Source organism: Varroa jacobsoni, unplaced genomic scaffold (genome assembly GCF_002532875.2).
Source record: "Varroa jacobsoni isolate VJ856 unplaced genomic scaffold, vjacob_1.0 scaffold_1369, whole genome shotgun sequence".
In the NCBI taxonomy this organism is placed as follows: Eukaryota; Metazoa; Arthropoda; class Arachnida; order Mesostigmata; family Varroidae; genus Varroa; species Varroa jacobsoni.
In genome coordinates, this window is record NW_019214271.1 from 150,151 (window position 1) to 164,660 (window position 14,510).

A 14,510-nucleotide genomic window follows, 5' to 3' on the forward strand; every position below is an offset into this window, starting at 1 on the left:
CACTATTAACTAATTAGAAATTGAATTGAAATAAAGCTAATGAAAATAGCATTTTTAATCATCCTTTAGCAATTGCCATCTAAAATAAGTATAATTTTCATCTACTTTTGTATATATATATATATATATATATATGAATTTCTTAACTAGTCCACTACTAGACTATAGACACGTAGTCCACACGAAAGGGTGTCTGAACATTCCCGCTCATACGTTAGCACACGTCGTTGACGCCGGTTCATTTTGTCGAAGTCTTTCGAAATGACCTCTAATAATAGAACGAAAGCAGGTATCTGTATGGTCATGCCGTCTTATTGTCGAACGATCTCTTGTCGGTTTCACTTAGGAGTCCTTTCCTGAGATCTGGCCACAGAAGGAATCTGTGTAGCTTTGTCCTAAATGGAAATGTTCAGTATTGAATATATGGCGATGAAGGTTAACTCAAGTATTTGTTATTATTGTAGGTAATTGATTTACAAGCCTATCCAATGCACCGCCAATGTGGAGCGTACTACAGATAATCAAACAGCGAATTGATGGTACTAACTTTTGCAAGCGATGATCAGAAGTATCTGCGTTTTAAATATGTCTGCGCACCATGTTCATTTCATAAAGCGCGTACTTTTGAAAAATGTCTAATTTATAGAAGAACTACGCCTCCTCGTATCGTTGTATCATTCGCTGGTGTATAATGCTCAACTGTATTCAAGATACTGTATTCATTGTTAACCATTACATTTGTGCCGCATCGGAATGATTCTTTAAATGAAGACTTTGTCCGGCAAGCGTGTTTATTGCCCGTTGGGCTGACTTGGCCAGAGTTCTCGCGTAAACGAGCCTTCAGAGTATGACGCAGCGAAGCACGCGAAGAAATTGCTCTCGCGTTCATCGGATGGCTCGCCTGTGGTTTGTATGCCAAAATCAAAAGAAGTAACAGCGGAATAGGAGGTTCTAAGAAAGAAGTGCTGTTCGAAAAAGTTTTACCAAAACAAGGGGCCGCGCTGGAAGGCAACGCCTGGAAGGTTTGTCTGGAAACGATGCAGGTGGCTGGCGAAGAGAATTTAGCCTGAATGACCATCGCCTATAGGTCTGGGGGCAGTTATATAGCGGGATAGTTTATTGTACCAACCAATGCAAAGCCAAGCTAATGGAGAGCGCAGCTTTAGGCAGACAGTATTTTGTAGCTATGTTCTCGACGAACTAAGACCCATCGTACCGGGTGAGCGAACCACATTATTCCGGGTATGACCTGACGTATCATGCCAATCCGGTATTGTCCAGTGATGCGTTTGCAACCCATCTCCGCTAAAAAAGTCAACGATTTTTCCGATTCGGGATCATCCATTAAATCTGGTCTTCATGATCGTAGATGTTCACCGTGAGAATAAGCTAAAATTTTCTCAGTGGGTCAGTTAATATACGTAATGTTTGGGCATTTAATGTTGAACATCAATGTCATTTCGTAGCCGGTTATCTTTAAACCTTGGCCCACTCCGGCTGTCTACCGAGATATAATTCGATAAACAACCAAAGGTCAACGACGTGTGCCTTAAGTTACTTCTCACGCAAACCTGACTAAAAAAAGAAAAATTGCCTAAAATTACGACAACACATATGTGCCCACTGTATTAAGAAAAAATCACAATTTCTTTAGTTTGAGCAGATTTTTTATATTTCTCTAGTGTTTTACACATAAATAGCCCCGCTAAGTAACGCAGATGGAATGGATGGTTATTTTACATCCTTGTTGTACAGTCTCTTATTTATGGCGTTTTTGCTTGATAGAAATTTTATACACTTTCCGTTTGCAGAAGGCATACCGGAAACAGGGTAAATTTTCTCGGCAAGTACCGAAGCTAACAGCGCGTCGTCGTCTTCTACAGAGTCCCTAAAAAGTCATCTATAAATTTATTTATAGATTTATAAAATCATAAATCATTTTGAAATAAAACTGTGTTCGCTCTAGATTTTATCAAGCAATTAGCTAAAAGGCCGCCAACTCGTCGAATTTGCTCACACAACGATGGTGGTACCTTATACATATTTGGGCACTAAGGTTTGAATTTACCCAACAGCCCATGGCTGTTTATTTATGATCGGCTGATGGGACCCACCACGTAGGGCCTGTCTCCATGCCTTTCGCCGTCTCATCGCAAATTCGATTTGCTCACATCCGCGCTGCACTGGTTAAAATTGCATTGCCCGCTGGTTCACACTCAATGGTTACCGGTCCGAAACCACCATTAGTGTATTATCGCTCTTGCCTTCAAATAACGCCTCTGAAGTTACTTGTTACTTACTTCGACCCTCTGAAATCAAACCCAGATAACGTAATTAGCACTCACGATCAACCCAAAATCTTCTGTACTTAATCAGCCGATCGGAATATCTGGAATGAGCGACAAGACGGATAGCCTTCCGAGTGGCGTCTTTTTCGTTAATGTTTCTTATCGTTTTTATTTCAGTCGAATCTCTCATTTATGCGTTACCTAGTCGGCTATTTAGAGTCATTGGCGGTGGTTCACGATACCACCGTTTCATCATACAGCTCCGTTAGAGTCCATTTATTATTCGCACTACTTAGCTTTACGGTGCTAGTTATGTTTAGGACAAAATAGTGCGATGGCGCGTATCACTGTCAACGCTTATCATCGTCGTCGTCATAGTGAACGATCGAAGTCGGCCATCGCGAACCACGTAGGTCTAAGCCTGTTCTTTTTCCGGTGGGATTGGGTTGTTCCATTTGGCAATTGATTTGAAGTCATCCACGCGGTCATCAGCGATTCGCCAACGCTTGTGTCCTGGTATCTCCTGATTGCCATCGATATTGCTAGTCGTCTACAGATCTTTAGCAGCGACGGCAACGCCACTGTACGGACGCGTTGCCCAAACTATTGACGAGGATGTGGACGACGCGATTGAGGGTTTCATAGTAGTGGTATAGCGGTGTTTCGTTAGTCGGCGTTGTTTGTTGCGATTTCGAGCGCGTTAACGAGTCGCGTTTTCTTTTTGTTTCTTCGTTTGGTCGACTGCCGGCGCCTGCGCCGCCTGTACGGCCCTAGGAAATATCGTGAATCGTTATTGTCGGACATGAAGCTGGTAATAACGATGGCGGAGACCTCGACAACAGCGAAGCCGACGTTTTCCTTGATGCTAGCTTCTCTCACTGAGATGATATCTGTTGTTTAGTAACTGTTTAGACGATTTTCCCTTGTCAGCCAATCAGTTGGCTGGTTGATGGATACATATATGAGCAAAGACATACGGACGGACCAGCAAACCACCCTACGATTTGACGCGCCGAAGCAAAGTTATATGATTTATATTGTGGGATCGTCTGGTGGCCATTTAGTTGCCAGGCACCACGCGACTGCGTGCCCTCGTTACCCGTCGCGGTAATACTAACCCATCTGTCTACCTCCTTGTGTACAAACACAATGTACAATCGATTGAGAACCGTGAATAGACTCATTGGCGGCAGTAGTCCCATCGGCAGCGAAAGCAGCAAATCGCCAATACCAGAAATCGCCGCAGTCGGGAGTTCTCGCAGGGCGCGTAACTCCGCGGCCTGTCTATGTGGCCTCGCGTACTCGAGTCGCTCAGAAGCTCACAGCGACGGCAAAAAATAATGCCTCAACGACGGCCACAGCAGCATCAGAAGCAATACAAGAAACCACATGAAGACAGATTCAGCAGAATTGAAGTGGCGTCGAAATAGTGGCGGAACGCGGCTGTAATGCTACGTTGGCGTCAGAACAACGACGTCCGCGTACAGATATGCCATTGCTCAGTCTGGATGCCGCCGTGGCAAAATGCCGCTATGATAACCGATGTTGTCGGCTCAGTAACTGTTGTTCTCGTCGCCGCACACGCCGCTAACGTCCTACGAAAAGCAAGGAGCATAAGTTGGAGCTGCTAGCTGACGTCGTAGCGTCGGCGTCTGCGTCTGCGACAGCGGGGCCGCCCCTGCGGTCGGCTTTGCTTAAGTTGGTGCCGCTGATGCCAACCAGCAGCTCCTGCTGGTTCTATTGCAGAAGCCTATTGACGGAAAGACGAGTGCAGAGGGGCATTTCTCACTGACACAGCCGCCACAGTTGTTGCTGCTGCTATTGGTTCTAGAGGGATTGATTGCCTCTGAACAATTTGTATTGGCTATTCCGCTCCGGTGTTTGGTAATGCCGATTCGACAATAGTGAGGCAACACCGCAGACGCATCGCTGTGGCTGTTGAAGTTTCAGGCGCCACGCTGACGGCGAACTTTATCTCGAGCGCGTTCCTAGTTACCTCACCTTGGCGTCAATGGCACCAAAGCATTTCATGGACTCAGCATTTCTCTCCCGGCGGTTCAGCCAGCCGCTGCTGCCACTCACGAATGACGCCGCCGATGAAGTCCAATGTTGGTATGTATAATATAAATGATCAAGGTGTACTCATCGTCGGTTTACCTAGAGCCGATACGCAGTTAGTTGTCCATGAGTAGCCTCATTCTCCATAGCGATGTGATGTTGTGTAGATAGTGAACCTGTCTGTCTAGCAGCGGCACAAACATCATGTCCTGTTATGTTATTAGTCGCTTGTTGTTGTTCTTTCTATTATTTCACTTGACTCTTGGCGTTAGCAGCCTCAGACATCACTTTAGCGGTGCTGTCTTTACCGCCCGTACACGGCGCACTGCTACGGGGTGGCATTCCCGCCGGCGCCGAGTCTGGCCTCCTTTGGGTTTGCCTGACGTCTGGTTCTCCTCGTTGGACCCCCGCTGGCTTTTGGCAGCCCCCAGAAGCGCTGGCTTACTCAGTCGCCTGGCATACCCGTGCTCGTATACCGAATAAAGCTGGAAATCCTGCAATCAACTGCGGTCGACGTGCCATCTTACCCCACTTTGATCATGTGTGTCTGTCAATGTGGACATGTCTGTATAGAATATATTTTCGTGCATGTATGTGTGTATTTGGCTGTGCGCCCGTCTCTTTGTATCATATGCCCTACCTAGTTGCCTTACGGTGCATTCGTTGTCGGTTGGACCCTTGTGCAGGGAAAGAACCCAGCAGTGCTGAGCGGCCCAACTGACAACGGCTCTTTGGCGCCACCGATAAAGACCTGGTGACGGCCTGGCGTGAAGCGCTCGCTCCATCCTGAACTTGCTTCTTTAGCAGCGCTTCCATGATGTCGCGGTTAATGTTTCTGTCGGGGCTATGCTAACGTAAAGAAGATGAAGCGAAAACAGGGGTTCGTGCTACAGTGAAAGCTCGGCCCGCCGATTAGCTGCAGGAGTTCAGCCGCGTATGCAGTACTTTGGCATCGTCTTTATCGACGCCGTCGTACACTCAAACAGATCGGCCATTTTGACGGTTCGACTATGCTGCAGCAATAGCGCGTTTTGCCGTTACAGCAAGCTGCGACTGCTACCGCCATATTCAGCTACTTAGCCAACCAGCGTCAAGCTAGCAGTTCGCTGCAGAATCATTTTTACCCGACACTGACAATGACAGCGATCGAAGTAGTACTTGAACGTAACGGCACTAGCGGTCCACTACTTTCCTCTTTGTCTGGAGTTGCTCTATTTAATTCGCCCTGGTCGACAACTTTGAACGTTCTATTACAGCCACTGCACCGCCCCGAACGCGACTATCACCCAACGCTCCAGCGGCCTGCCGCGCATATTCTCCGCGCATACTCCCCCTTTCTCTTGCTTTTTCTGCTCATAGCCAGCCAAAGAACAAACATGTTGAGAACTGAGCTCACGGCTGTAGCAGCTGACGGCGGGGATAAGCCTGCAGCTTTCGGAGTCCCATTGCTATAGTCTTTCCTAGCGGCTGCTTACAGCCTCACTCAGCTCCCTTTGGCGGCACGACAGTGAGAGAGCCACGAATGCGTCGCCGCGGCCGAACCGAGCTCGATGGAAGTCGCTGGTCGCGACATGAAACAACGAACGATACAGCATCCACAATGATGGGGTGCAGGCAGCTATCACCGAGTAGCTTCTGTTAGAGCGGGTGGCTGAAAGACAGCGGCAGCGGTGCATTATCGCGGCGCCGACCGGAACGACGTGGGCTGGACCCACCCGGCAGCCGACTGCGAGAGTTTTGCGGGGCGGAGCCATCGCTCGCCGAGGAGGGAAAGGGCGGTTATTGAACACTGCGCAGCGAACAGGAGCGACACAGCGACAGGACCCCACACACGGCTGTAGCTCCCGCGCACACATTTCTCCACTTCTCGACACGAGAGGACTTGCGGCAGCCAACGGCAGCAGCAGCAACAACAACAGCAGCAGCCGCAGCAGAAGCTGTTTGAGCGCTTTGAGAGGCGTGAGATTTTCTGCAGTAGAGACTCGGAGCGACAAAGCACCGGGGCAGCGACGAAAACGAAAACGACGACGAACGACACCAGTCGAGACGAGAGAGAAGGGAGCGACAGAAGTGGCAGAAGTCGCAGCAGCAGCGGCAGCAGAAGTTGCGGCGGCGGCGGCGGCGGCGGCGGCGGCAGCAGACAGAAAGAATAGCGAGCGCCACCTTTTTTCTGACGACACCAGCGAAGAAGGTGCAAGAGCCGCCACTCCGATCGTCAGTGTACGTACGTCGTGCGCGGAGAAGACAACAGCAACAGCAGGCACAGTAGCAGGACGAGGGAGAGAAGCACCTATAAGCCAAAAAATAGTGCCAGTAACCGTTGAAACTGAGCGGAAAAGAGAAAAACGTCTAGCCAGTGATTACGACCACTGACGCCAGCAGAATCCTCTTCGAGCCTTAAAAACGTAAAGGTGTCAAAGAGAGCCAGAGGGCAATCGTTAGCGAATTGGACAAGTGCGAATGCTGTGAGAATTAAGTCCATTTGGCAACAAGAGAATTGCCCTCACAACAATAACTGCTAGCAATATTGGTGCAATTTCTGGCAGTCTAGTTTACTGAAACGTACTAAATACGAAATGGCACGGAAGAGCTGGCAGTCGATCCTGTATTACTAACTAGTTGATGCCAGCTATCGTGAAGCGTTCGAGCGATCTTCCCTCAGGACGTGTTGGTCTTGATTAATGATCGATGCTACAAGCAGCTCTGTAACAGCTAAGCCTGCTGTTGCTGCTGCTGCTGCTGCGCAAATAGGTTTGCGAATTTTGTGCCAACGACGTTAACTGTTAGTTCGCATTTGTTGCATCCATGTGTTTCCCCCCCCAAGTGCGCGAGTAGAAGGCCTTATGTAGTGTGAGAAACCCATATATTCGGGGTACTGAGAGGCATCCGCTCATCTACGATTACGTTACCCAACGTAGATCCTCGATACTATCCACCGCCGTTCGCCCCCCCTCCCCCTCCCCCTCCCTCTCCCCCTGCCCTCTAACGTATCCACTAAAGTGAAGACGTGATTAGGCTGAGCGGATCGGGTGCAGGCAAATAACAAATCGAGATTAGGAAGCTTCGGTTTTGCTAAGTTGTTGTGAAGTTACGTCCTATGATTTGTAGGGAAGTGAAAATGCGGGCTGAGGACGGTACCGATAAAAAGGACACGGAGACTGCGGCTCCGCGTAGAACATCAGATTTTAGCATGATGTCGATTCTGGCCGACATTCAGGACAAAGACGAGCCAAAGGTGGTGCTGGAGAGTCAGGAACTGTGGGAAAATTTCCACAACCTCGGGACGGAAATGATCATCACGAAATCAGGAAGGTGAGTGGGAAGATCAGCTGATCAGACAATTGCTCAATAGACAATTATGCATGATAAAATGAATTTGGTTCTGATCAAAAAACGTACGTATAAGAAAGTGGCTTCGGAAGCTTTTAAAACGCTTTGAATTAAGTGGCTGAAGAAATACGACGAGCTAGTAGTTACGGTGATTGGTCCAATGCAGGAAATTTCCTCAACGTATTCATGGTTACCCACCGATATCAGTGGTCGAAATCTTCCGCTACAAATGGGACAAGAGATCACTTTCACTACACATCTGCACTACAGCCAGTGTACAATACCCTAGTCGATCGATATTTAATCGCCTTAATTATAAAAGAAAAGAGTCGTTGATTATAATATGCACCTGTAAAATTGTGTCCTCACTGATGTCCGATACAAAATACTTCTACTTCACTACGCATAACATATGAGTATTATATTCGACTACAGATGTAAGATTGCTGCCGCTATTAGTAACATTTCACCTAAACAAAGTGATGCTTTCATGATGGCCATTGTGTCGATCTGCGGTGTTTGTACACTCTCTAGGGTCTTGTAAGCGAAAATTCGTCAGATCCTAAATCACTAAACATTGTTTTCGAACAATATATACCCCTAGTCGTCTATTTCTTATTGTTTATTTAGATAATGGAAGGTTTTCAATTACTGCTAACTACACACACTGACCCTATCGAAGTTAGGCCAGTACAAATCTTCAGTTTGTATGCATTCCAATCATGGTCCCGTGGCCAACGTAGCCGTTACCATTTAAGAAGAAAAGGTGTTAACGGTAGATAGGGCTGCGTATCGACGATGAAGCCACTCACGTATAGCACCGACATGCATAGACGCTTGCGCCGTACTCCTAGTAGTTGCTGTCCTTGTTTTCACATGCTTGTATCTGACGGCTACGACAAGCTGATGTCCTTATCTGATGACGTCTGTAACAAGCGATGTAAAGTATCCGTTGACTTAGCTAGTGTGTTTCGAGACTTTTCGCTTCTTGTTATTACGCCTCCTACATACTGAACACGTCTGCCTCGATGTCTGCTGCGGGTAACTGTGTCTTCACCCCTAGTAATAAAATAGTCAGGAGCTCCCAACGTTCATGAAACCCCTCCGCTCCTCGTTTCTGCTATCTGTTAAAAACACTCAGGGATATGCTAGTTTTTCACCAGGCAGCAATGATTTTTACCAGTGACAGGCAATTTTGTGTTCGCTAAAGCGATCAAATGCTCTTAGCAAGCTCTGACTGTGTCCTGAGCGAGGCTTCATTAGTGAGCCGCGCTTCGCACCTCTACGAGTCTTCATTGATCAATCCGCGATTCCGTCGTGGTGGTTGGAAGCTAATCGGCTGAATTCTATCACGATTGTTTCGAGACAAGGCGGGAAAGCAACAACAACAACAACAACAACAGCAACAACAAAGCTCAGACATGCACACGTCGCGCCAATGGTCCGCTTCATTCTATGGACGAGATACTCTTATGGAACAACGACGGACTTACCGCGTATGGGAGATCTTTATCACCATAGTGGCGACCTGGTTCGTAAAAGTTTGCAGCAGTTAATGTACGAGATGTACATGTGTGGTTTCGTTAACCATCATCTTCTGATACACCTATTCCCTACGGATTGGTCCTGACCAAGTGATCTATCTTCCCCGTGTTGTTTTCTGATATCGGCAGTAAGCCATACGTATTGAAACGGATCGGTCGGTTATCGTTTTATGCTCCACTAGTCATAGAACAGGCAATTAAAATCGACTTAACGGATTGGAAAGGACACATCCTTGGCTAGTTTTCCCTGAGGTACTTTCCGTTGATTCTTCCAACCCCAAATCAAGTGAAACCTATGCTAACTTGCCGCCTTTTAGTGCCTCTCTGTCCTTCAAAGAAGATGGTGTCACACATTATTGCTGCAGAATTATGCCACCATATATGATATCTCGCGCATCCACGTTGACACCCACGTCAATTCTTCTCTTATATCATAAATTGCTACATTTGAATAGACGAGAACTGTCTAGGCATCCTGACGACCTCGTTTCGTTCTGCTACAAATACGCATCGTCTTTAAGCATGTGTAAATCGCTAGCTATTTCGAGTGTCAGAGTAGACTGCCGTGTCAGCAGGCTGCCTTCAGTATCGCTGACACTACTTCATCTCGTACCGCCGATATAGCTTGACTCGCAGGCACCTTCAGCACTATAGGCTTTTCTCTACTTCGTGAAGTAGATGAGGCGTTGAAAAAATCAACAGCAACAAAGGCAAGCCACAAATTTCAATCACACACGCAGACAAATACCAATTGACTCGTCGTCAACGAACGTTAAGGCTCCGACGTGTCGATAAAAGCCGTCGCCACCAAATCGATAGCCCCCCAGTCCGAAAAAAAGAGAAAGTCGATAGAGTCGATCGAGCCTCAGCGCGAAGGGTCGGGTCAACCGTCATGAACTGGCAGGTTCCATAATATCCATTTATCTGTCTCGTCCCCTGATTTGTCTACGACTTCAGCGTTACGTGTGTGTATATATATATCCATAGGTGTACAAACACATCGAATAGTAGTTACATAGGTGCGATGTGAGTTCGTGTTTGTCTTAGCTGAGTATTAGTAAATTGCTGATGATACTATGGGCAGCTAACTCAACATACTGCTAACGCTTCGTCCCCAGACCCTTTTTTTCTAATTCTTCGACGTTCGATCTCGGCTCAGCACATGAACGAAGAACACGAGCGACGGTGGGACGCAACCGAGATGGCTCCGGAGCGACTGGCCGGCGCCGCCAACGACGGGTTCCGTCGCCAAGTTGGCGACGGCGTCGCTGCCCCGGGCAGGCTCCAAACAGACGAGAAATTCACCTAGGAGCGGTTGCTGTTGGACGAAACTACAGCAGCATCGAAGATCGCCTGGCTCAAACGCCAATGATGAACTTCGCTCTGCTTTACCGTACACGCTAGCGATGCCGGCGTACAAACGCCGAACAACAAGCGTAGTGAATTTGGCGCCGCAATGTAGGAAAATGCCAACTGGCAAACCTGCAGGACACAGGCACATAGCGGCATTAAGAAATTTGATTGGTATTAGTGTTTTTGTTATAACGCGATACAACGGAACGATACTGAGACGAGAAGTCGTCTCGAGGTCTTATATCCATGCAGACTAGAAAACGCTTAATCTGCGATAAATGCTACCTGTTACGCCATCAGCGACTAATAACATTAAGACACCGGCTGTATGAGTAGCAAATAACGATTAATATCAAATTGTCTTGCATCTGTCGGGGGCATTGAAACGAGGAAAGTTCTGTCGAAGGTGTTTTTTACTTCACGTTTCGTTCGATTAAGTACCATACAGCACTGCTTTCTTTTCGAGATTATACACTAAGAAGCTAGCTAGATGTAGTTTAGCAGTAATCATTCCGTTCGTCCCCCCACTCCCAGGCCCCGTCGACGGTCACCCAACGCGATGGCCTCGTATTCTATGTTTTCCACTTACATCAATGGCCCTTCAAAGCCATTCTCCATACCCCATTCGTACGCTCCTTTCCCGCGAGCTCTAGTAACAGAGACAATACACCCATCACGTAGCAACAATCACCACCACCATCATCATCATCGTTAACCTGATATGTTGTTGTTGTTGTTGTTGTTGCTGCTATCATGTTCACCGTATGTTTCTCTGTTGCTATTCGTCCTCCCCGTCGCTGCCGTGATGCGCGCCGACGGTAATTAACGTTCTGCTTGCTGACTGACAGGGTCTGCGACTGCTAAGGCTGCCTGCCCTTGTTGTAGTCTACTTGTCGTCGTCGTCGTCGTCGTCGATGATGGTGGCGTTGCAGCTGCTACTTTGCTACATTTATCTCAGGCGTTATCGTTGTTCAAACATCTGCCCGTCGTCTTGCCTTCATATTCACTCAACTTCATAGTTCGTCTTCATTCGACTACGACACGCATTTAAAGCAGTACTGATGCTTGATCACAGTGAATAGATACGCATGTATGCGGCGCTTCTTTATCCGGTTCATACGTATCTCTGTGAATCTTTGTAAGTGTGTACACGTTACGTTGAAGCATGAGTGGGAGCGTGGCCGGTCGCTATTTTAGCCTCCAGTTGGTGGTAATGATATAGTTGTTGAGGCAACGGCAGCTGCTGCTGCTGTTACCGCGACACGACCACTGTCGATCCGGAGGCCTCGCTTCTGGTCCACCGACTTCAATACCGTCATTCAGAGCGCATTGCGTTACACAAGAACTTTTCAGCTACCATACTTCGAAAAGGTGCTGGCCATTTGGACATGCTTCTACGAATATTAACGATAGTAATAAGCTTAGCGCAGAAACTATTGTTTACTGTGTATGTGGCTTGCGGAGCGGTACGGCAAAACGCGGCAGGCAAGGCCGTCCCTTTGTTTAAGGTTAAATCTCGTAGTTTCGTTTGAGCAAACAGCTTCCTTAATTCTCCTTTGTTTGTCCTGTAGCACGATTTGCAAAAAAGGCATTCGAAATCAGGCTGATGTGTGTTGCCTTTCTATGCCAAGCTTCACTGACAAGCACCTTTCGAGTAGTTTTCCTTTACATCGAATCGTTTCAACTATCGCTAACTGTCGTAGCGGGGACAGATGGTCGATTATCCACAGAAAATCTGATAAATATCGAAACGTTTTACACAATAGCTATGTCAGACAACTGAACACAGCGGAGTAGCGCATTGGGATCTAATAAGAGTCAAATGAAGAATGACCCACCTACCAAGAAGCCATATCCATGATATCAATTTTTCTATCAGCTATAATATCTACATGGGTAGACAATTCCTGGAGGCGAGAAGTATAACAGTGCGGCCAATAGATAGGAATTGTGACCTTTAATAGTACCGCGTACGCAAATTATTAATGATCGAATGCTAAAAAAAAAAAAAAAAAAAAAGAAAAAAAAAAAAAAAGGTTGGAAAAAATAAACATTAAGGCTGAAAATCTATCCTGCGGCCTTTAATACTAATGCTCTATCAACAACAGCTAATACGTCATTGAACGAGTCGCGTTCAGGACTCCAAAGGTGACCCTGAGCGTTGGCGTTATTCGTACGAAGAGGGATTCGTTGTCGTTGTTGCTAACGCCGCTACAAAATAGAAGACCAAGGGCTGGAAAGCTCATTCCTGTAACAGCCACACAAACTAGCTATCTTCTATTATCATTGAATGCGCTGACAGTTCTATATATCGTGCTCCTATGCTTCTCGTCTGTTTTGAAGCTAGCGGGACATCTGTTTCGTTAGGACCTCGAAGAAGCAAATATATATTATATATGCATATATACAGATGTAGAGGAGGGACCTACGGCAAGGTGACTCTGCCAGAGTCACCTTGCCGTAGTCCACTGATGGAGATCATGGATTTCTAGTTCGCTTGTTGCCTGTTGCTCACCTCTTGTTGTGGCAATAGTCGTTGTCGCTATTGATGTTGTTGTTGTTGTCTTTGCAGAGTTGCTAGTAGACAAGCTTCACAGGTGAACATGTGTGACAAGCTGACTCAAGCGAAGGTTCGGCCGCTGTCCACGTTAACATGGCGCCGACCCTGTTGTCACGGTCCTCGCCAGTCTCGAGCCCGATCGTTCGGAGTTTGTCAATTCAGCGGCCCGCCGGCCGGCCACTCGGTAAATGAATGCGGTTGATTGGCGGTCACGGTCCTTCCCTAGAGCTGGTCCCTCTCGCTGAGAGCTGCTGTTGCGTCAACGTTTCATTAGGTAATTGTAAGATTGATGACGGGATCACTCCGCAGCTTTTACACAGTAGCGATAATTCCGTTTTGGCAGCAGCTTGTCAAACTGTACCGCGAAGTTTCATTTCGCTCCGGCCATGCAACGTCAGAGAATCGCTCTCTGTGACAGCGGCGGCTAGCAGCACAGGCCAAGCATCGTGCTGTTATCGTACACGGTCGTTCAAATCAATATTTGGTCAGACTGCGTTGAGTTGAATGATTGAAATGAGCTCCCTGTCCCGTTGACTATCAAACACATCGACGGATTAGTCCGAGGGACGGCAGCGAATCTAGCCAAAAACGGCATGTCGCGGAATAAACAGACGCGCGCAAAGACGCTGGCCTAGACGCCCGGATCGAACGCTAGTAATAATGAGCTCGACAGGAAGAGATGGATAAACAACGGGAGGCGAGGAAGAAAGCACCTGTTTTTCTTAATGGACCATGTATAACTGAACAATAACGAGAAGATGGCCTGTGGCTGAAAAAGTCAAGATCAGTATAACGTGCTGAAGTGATAATGATGTTGATCGGTTTTTGCAAATACCCTCCAATATGCAGACGCGTTATTATCGAGTCGCTATGAAGCTGGCTGACGTTGTCCGTAGTAATGGTGGCGGTAGCAAGATTAGGCCTCGAGGCCGGCCACACGATGTTGTTCAGGGTAGAAATGTATAGATTTTTTTGAGCGTCACAACAGGACAGAAAAGGACACGCCTGAACTAGGCAATTTGGCATACATTTGCTGTTGCTTTAGCAAGCGAAACGCTCATCGGTGTGTCGTATTCACCCAGCGTTCATCATATGATATAAACAAAGATGCTCTGAAACTAATTCAATTAAAGGCAATTTTCTACTATCGTAATACTGCAGAACAGATCCAGTACTGCCACGAAAAGTACTAGCAGTTCATGCGCAGCGTGGGCGGAATGATCCGAATTCCTAGATGCCGTCCGTTTTTTGTGCCTAGTGTTTCTAGCCGAGAATTGAGGAACGCTTGGGGGAGGTCCGTTATGTGGCGTCGCCATAGCGATCGTTCGAACTATTGCTATTGGGCCATCTACTCCGGTTGTTATCATGGTCGGATAG

At 47.2% G+C, this 14,510-nt stretch overlaps 1 protein-coding gene across 1 annotated transcript in view; it reads left to right on the forward strand.

Annotated features, from left to right (window-relative positions):
- The first annotated feature begins 7,351 nt into the window (after positions 1-7,351).
- LOC111269257 (T-box transcription factor TBX2) overlaps positions 7,352-14,510 on the forward strand; it is a 28,508-nt gene continuing 21,349 nt past the window's right edge. The window contains exon 1 of the mRNA XM_022848717.2: positions 7,352-7,658. Within this exon, the coding sequence (XP_022704452.1) occupies positions 7,444-7,658 (215 nt within the window). The 5' untranslated portion in view covers positions 7,352-7,443. The remainder of the gene's footprint in view (positions 7,659-14,510) is intronic.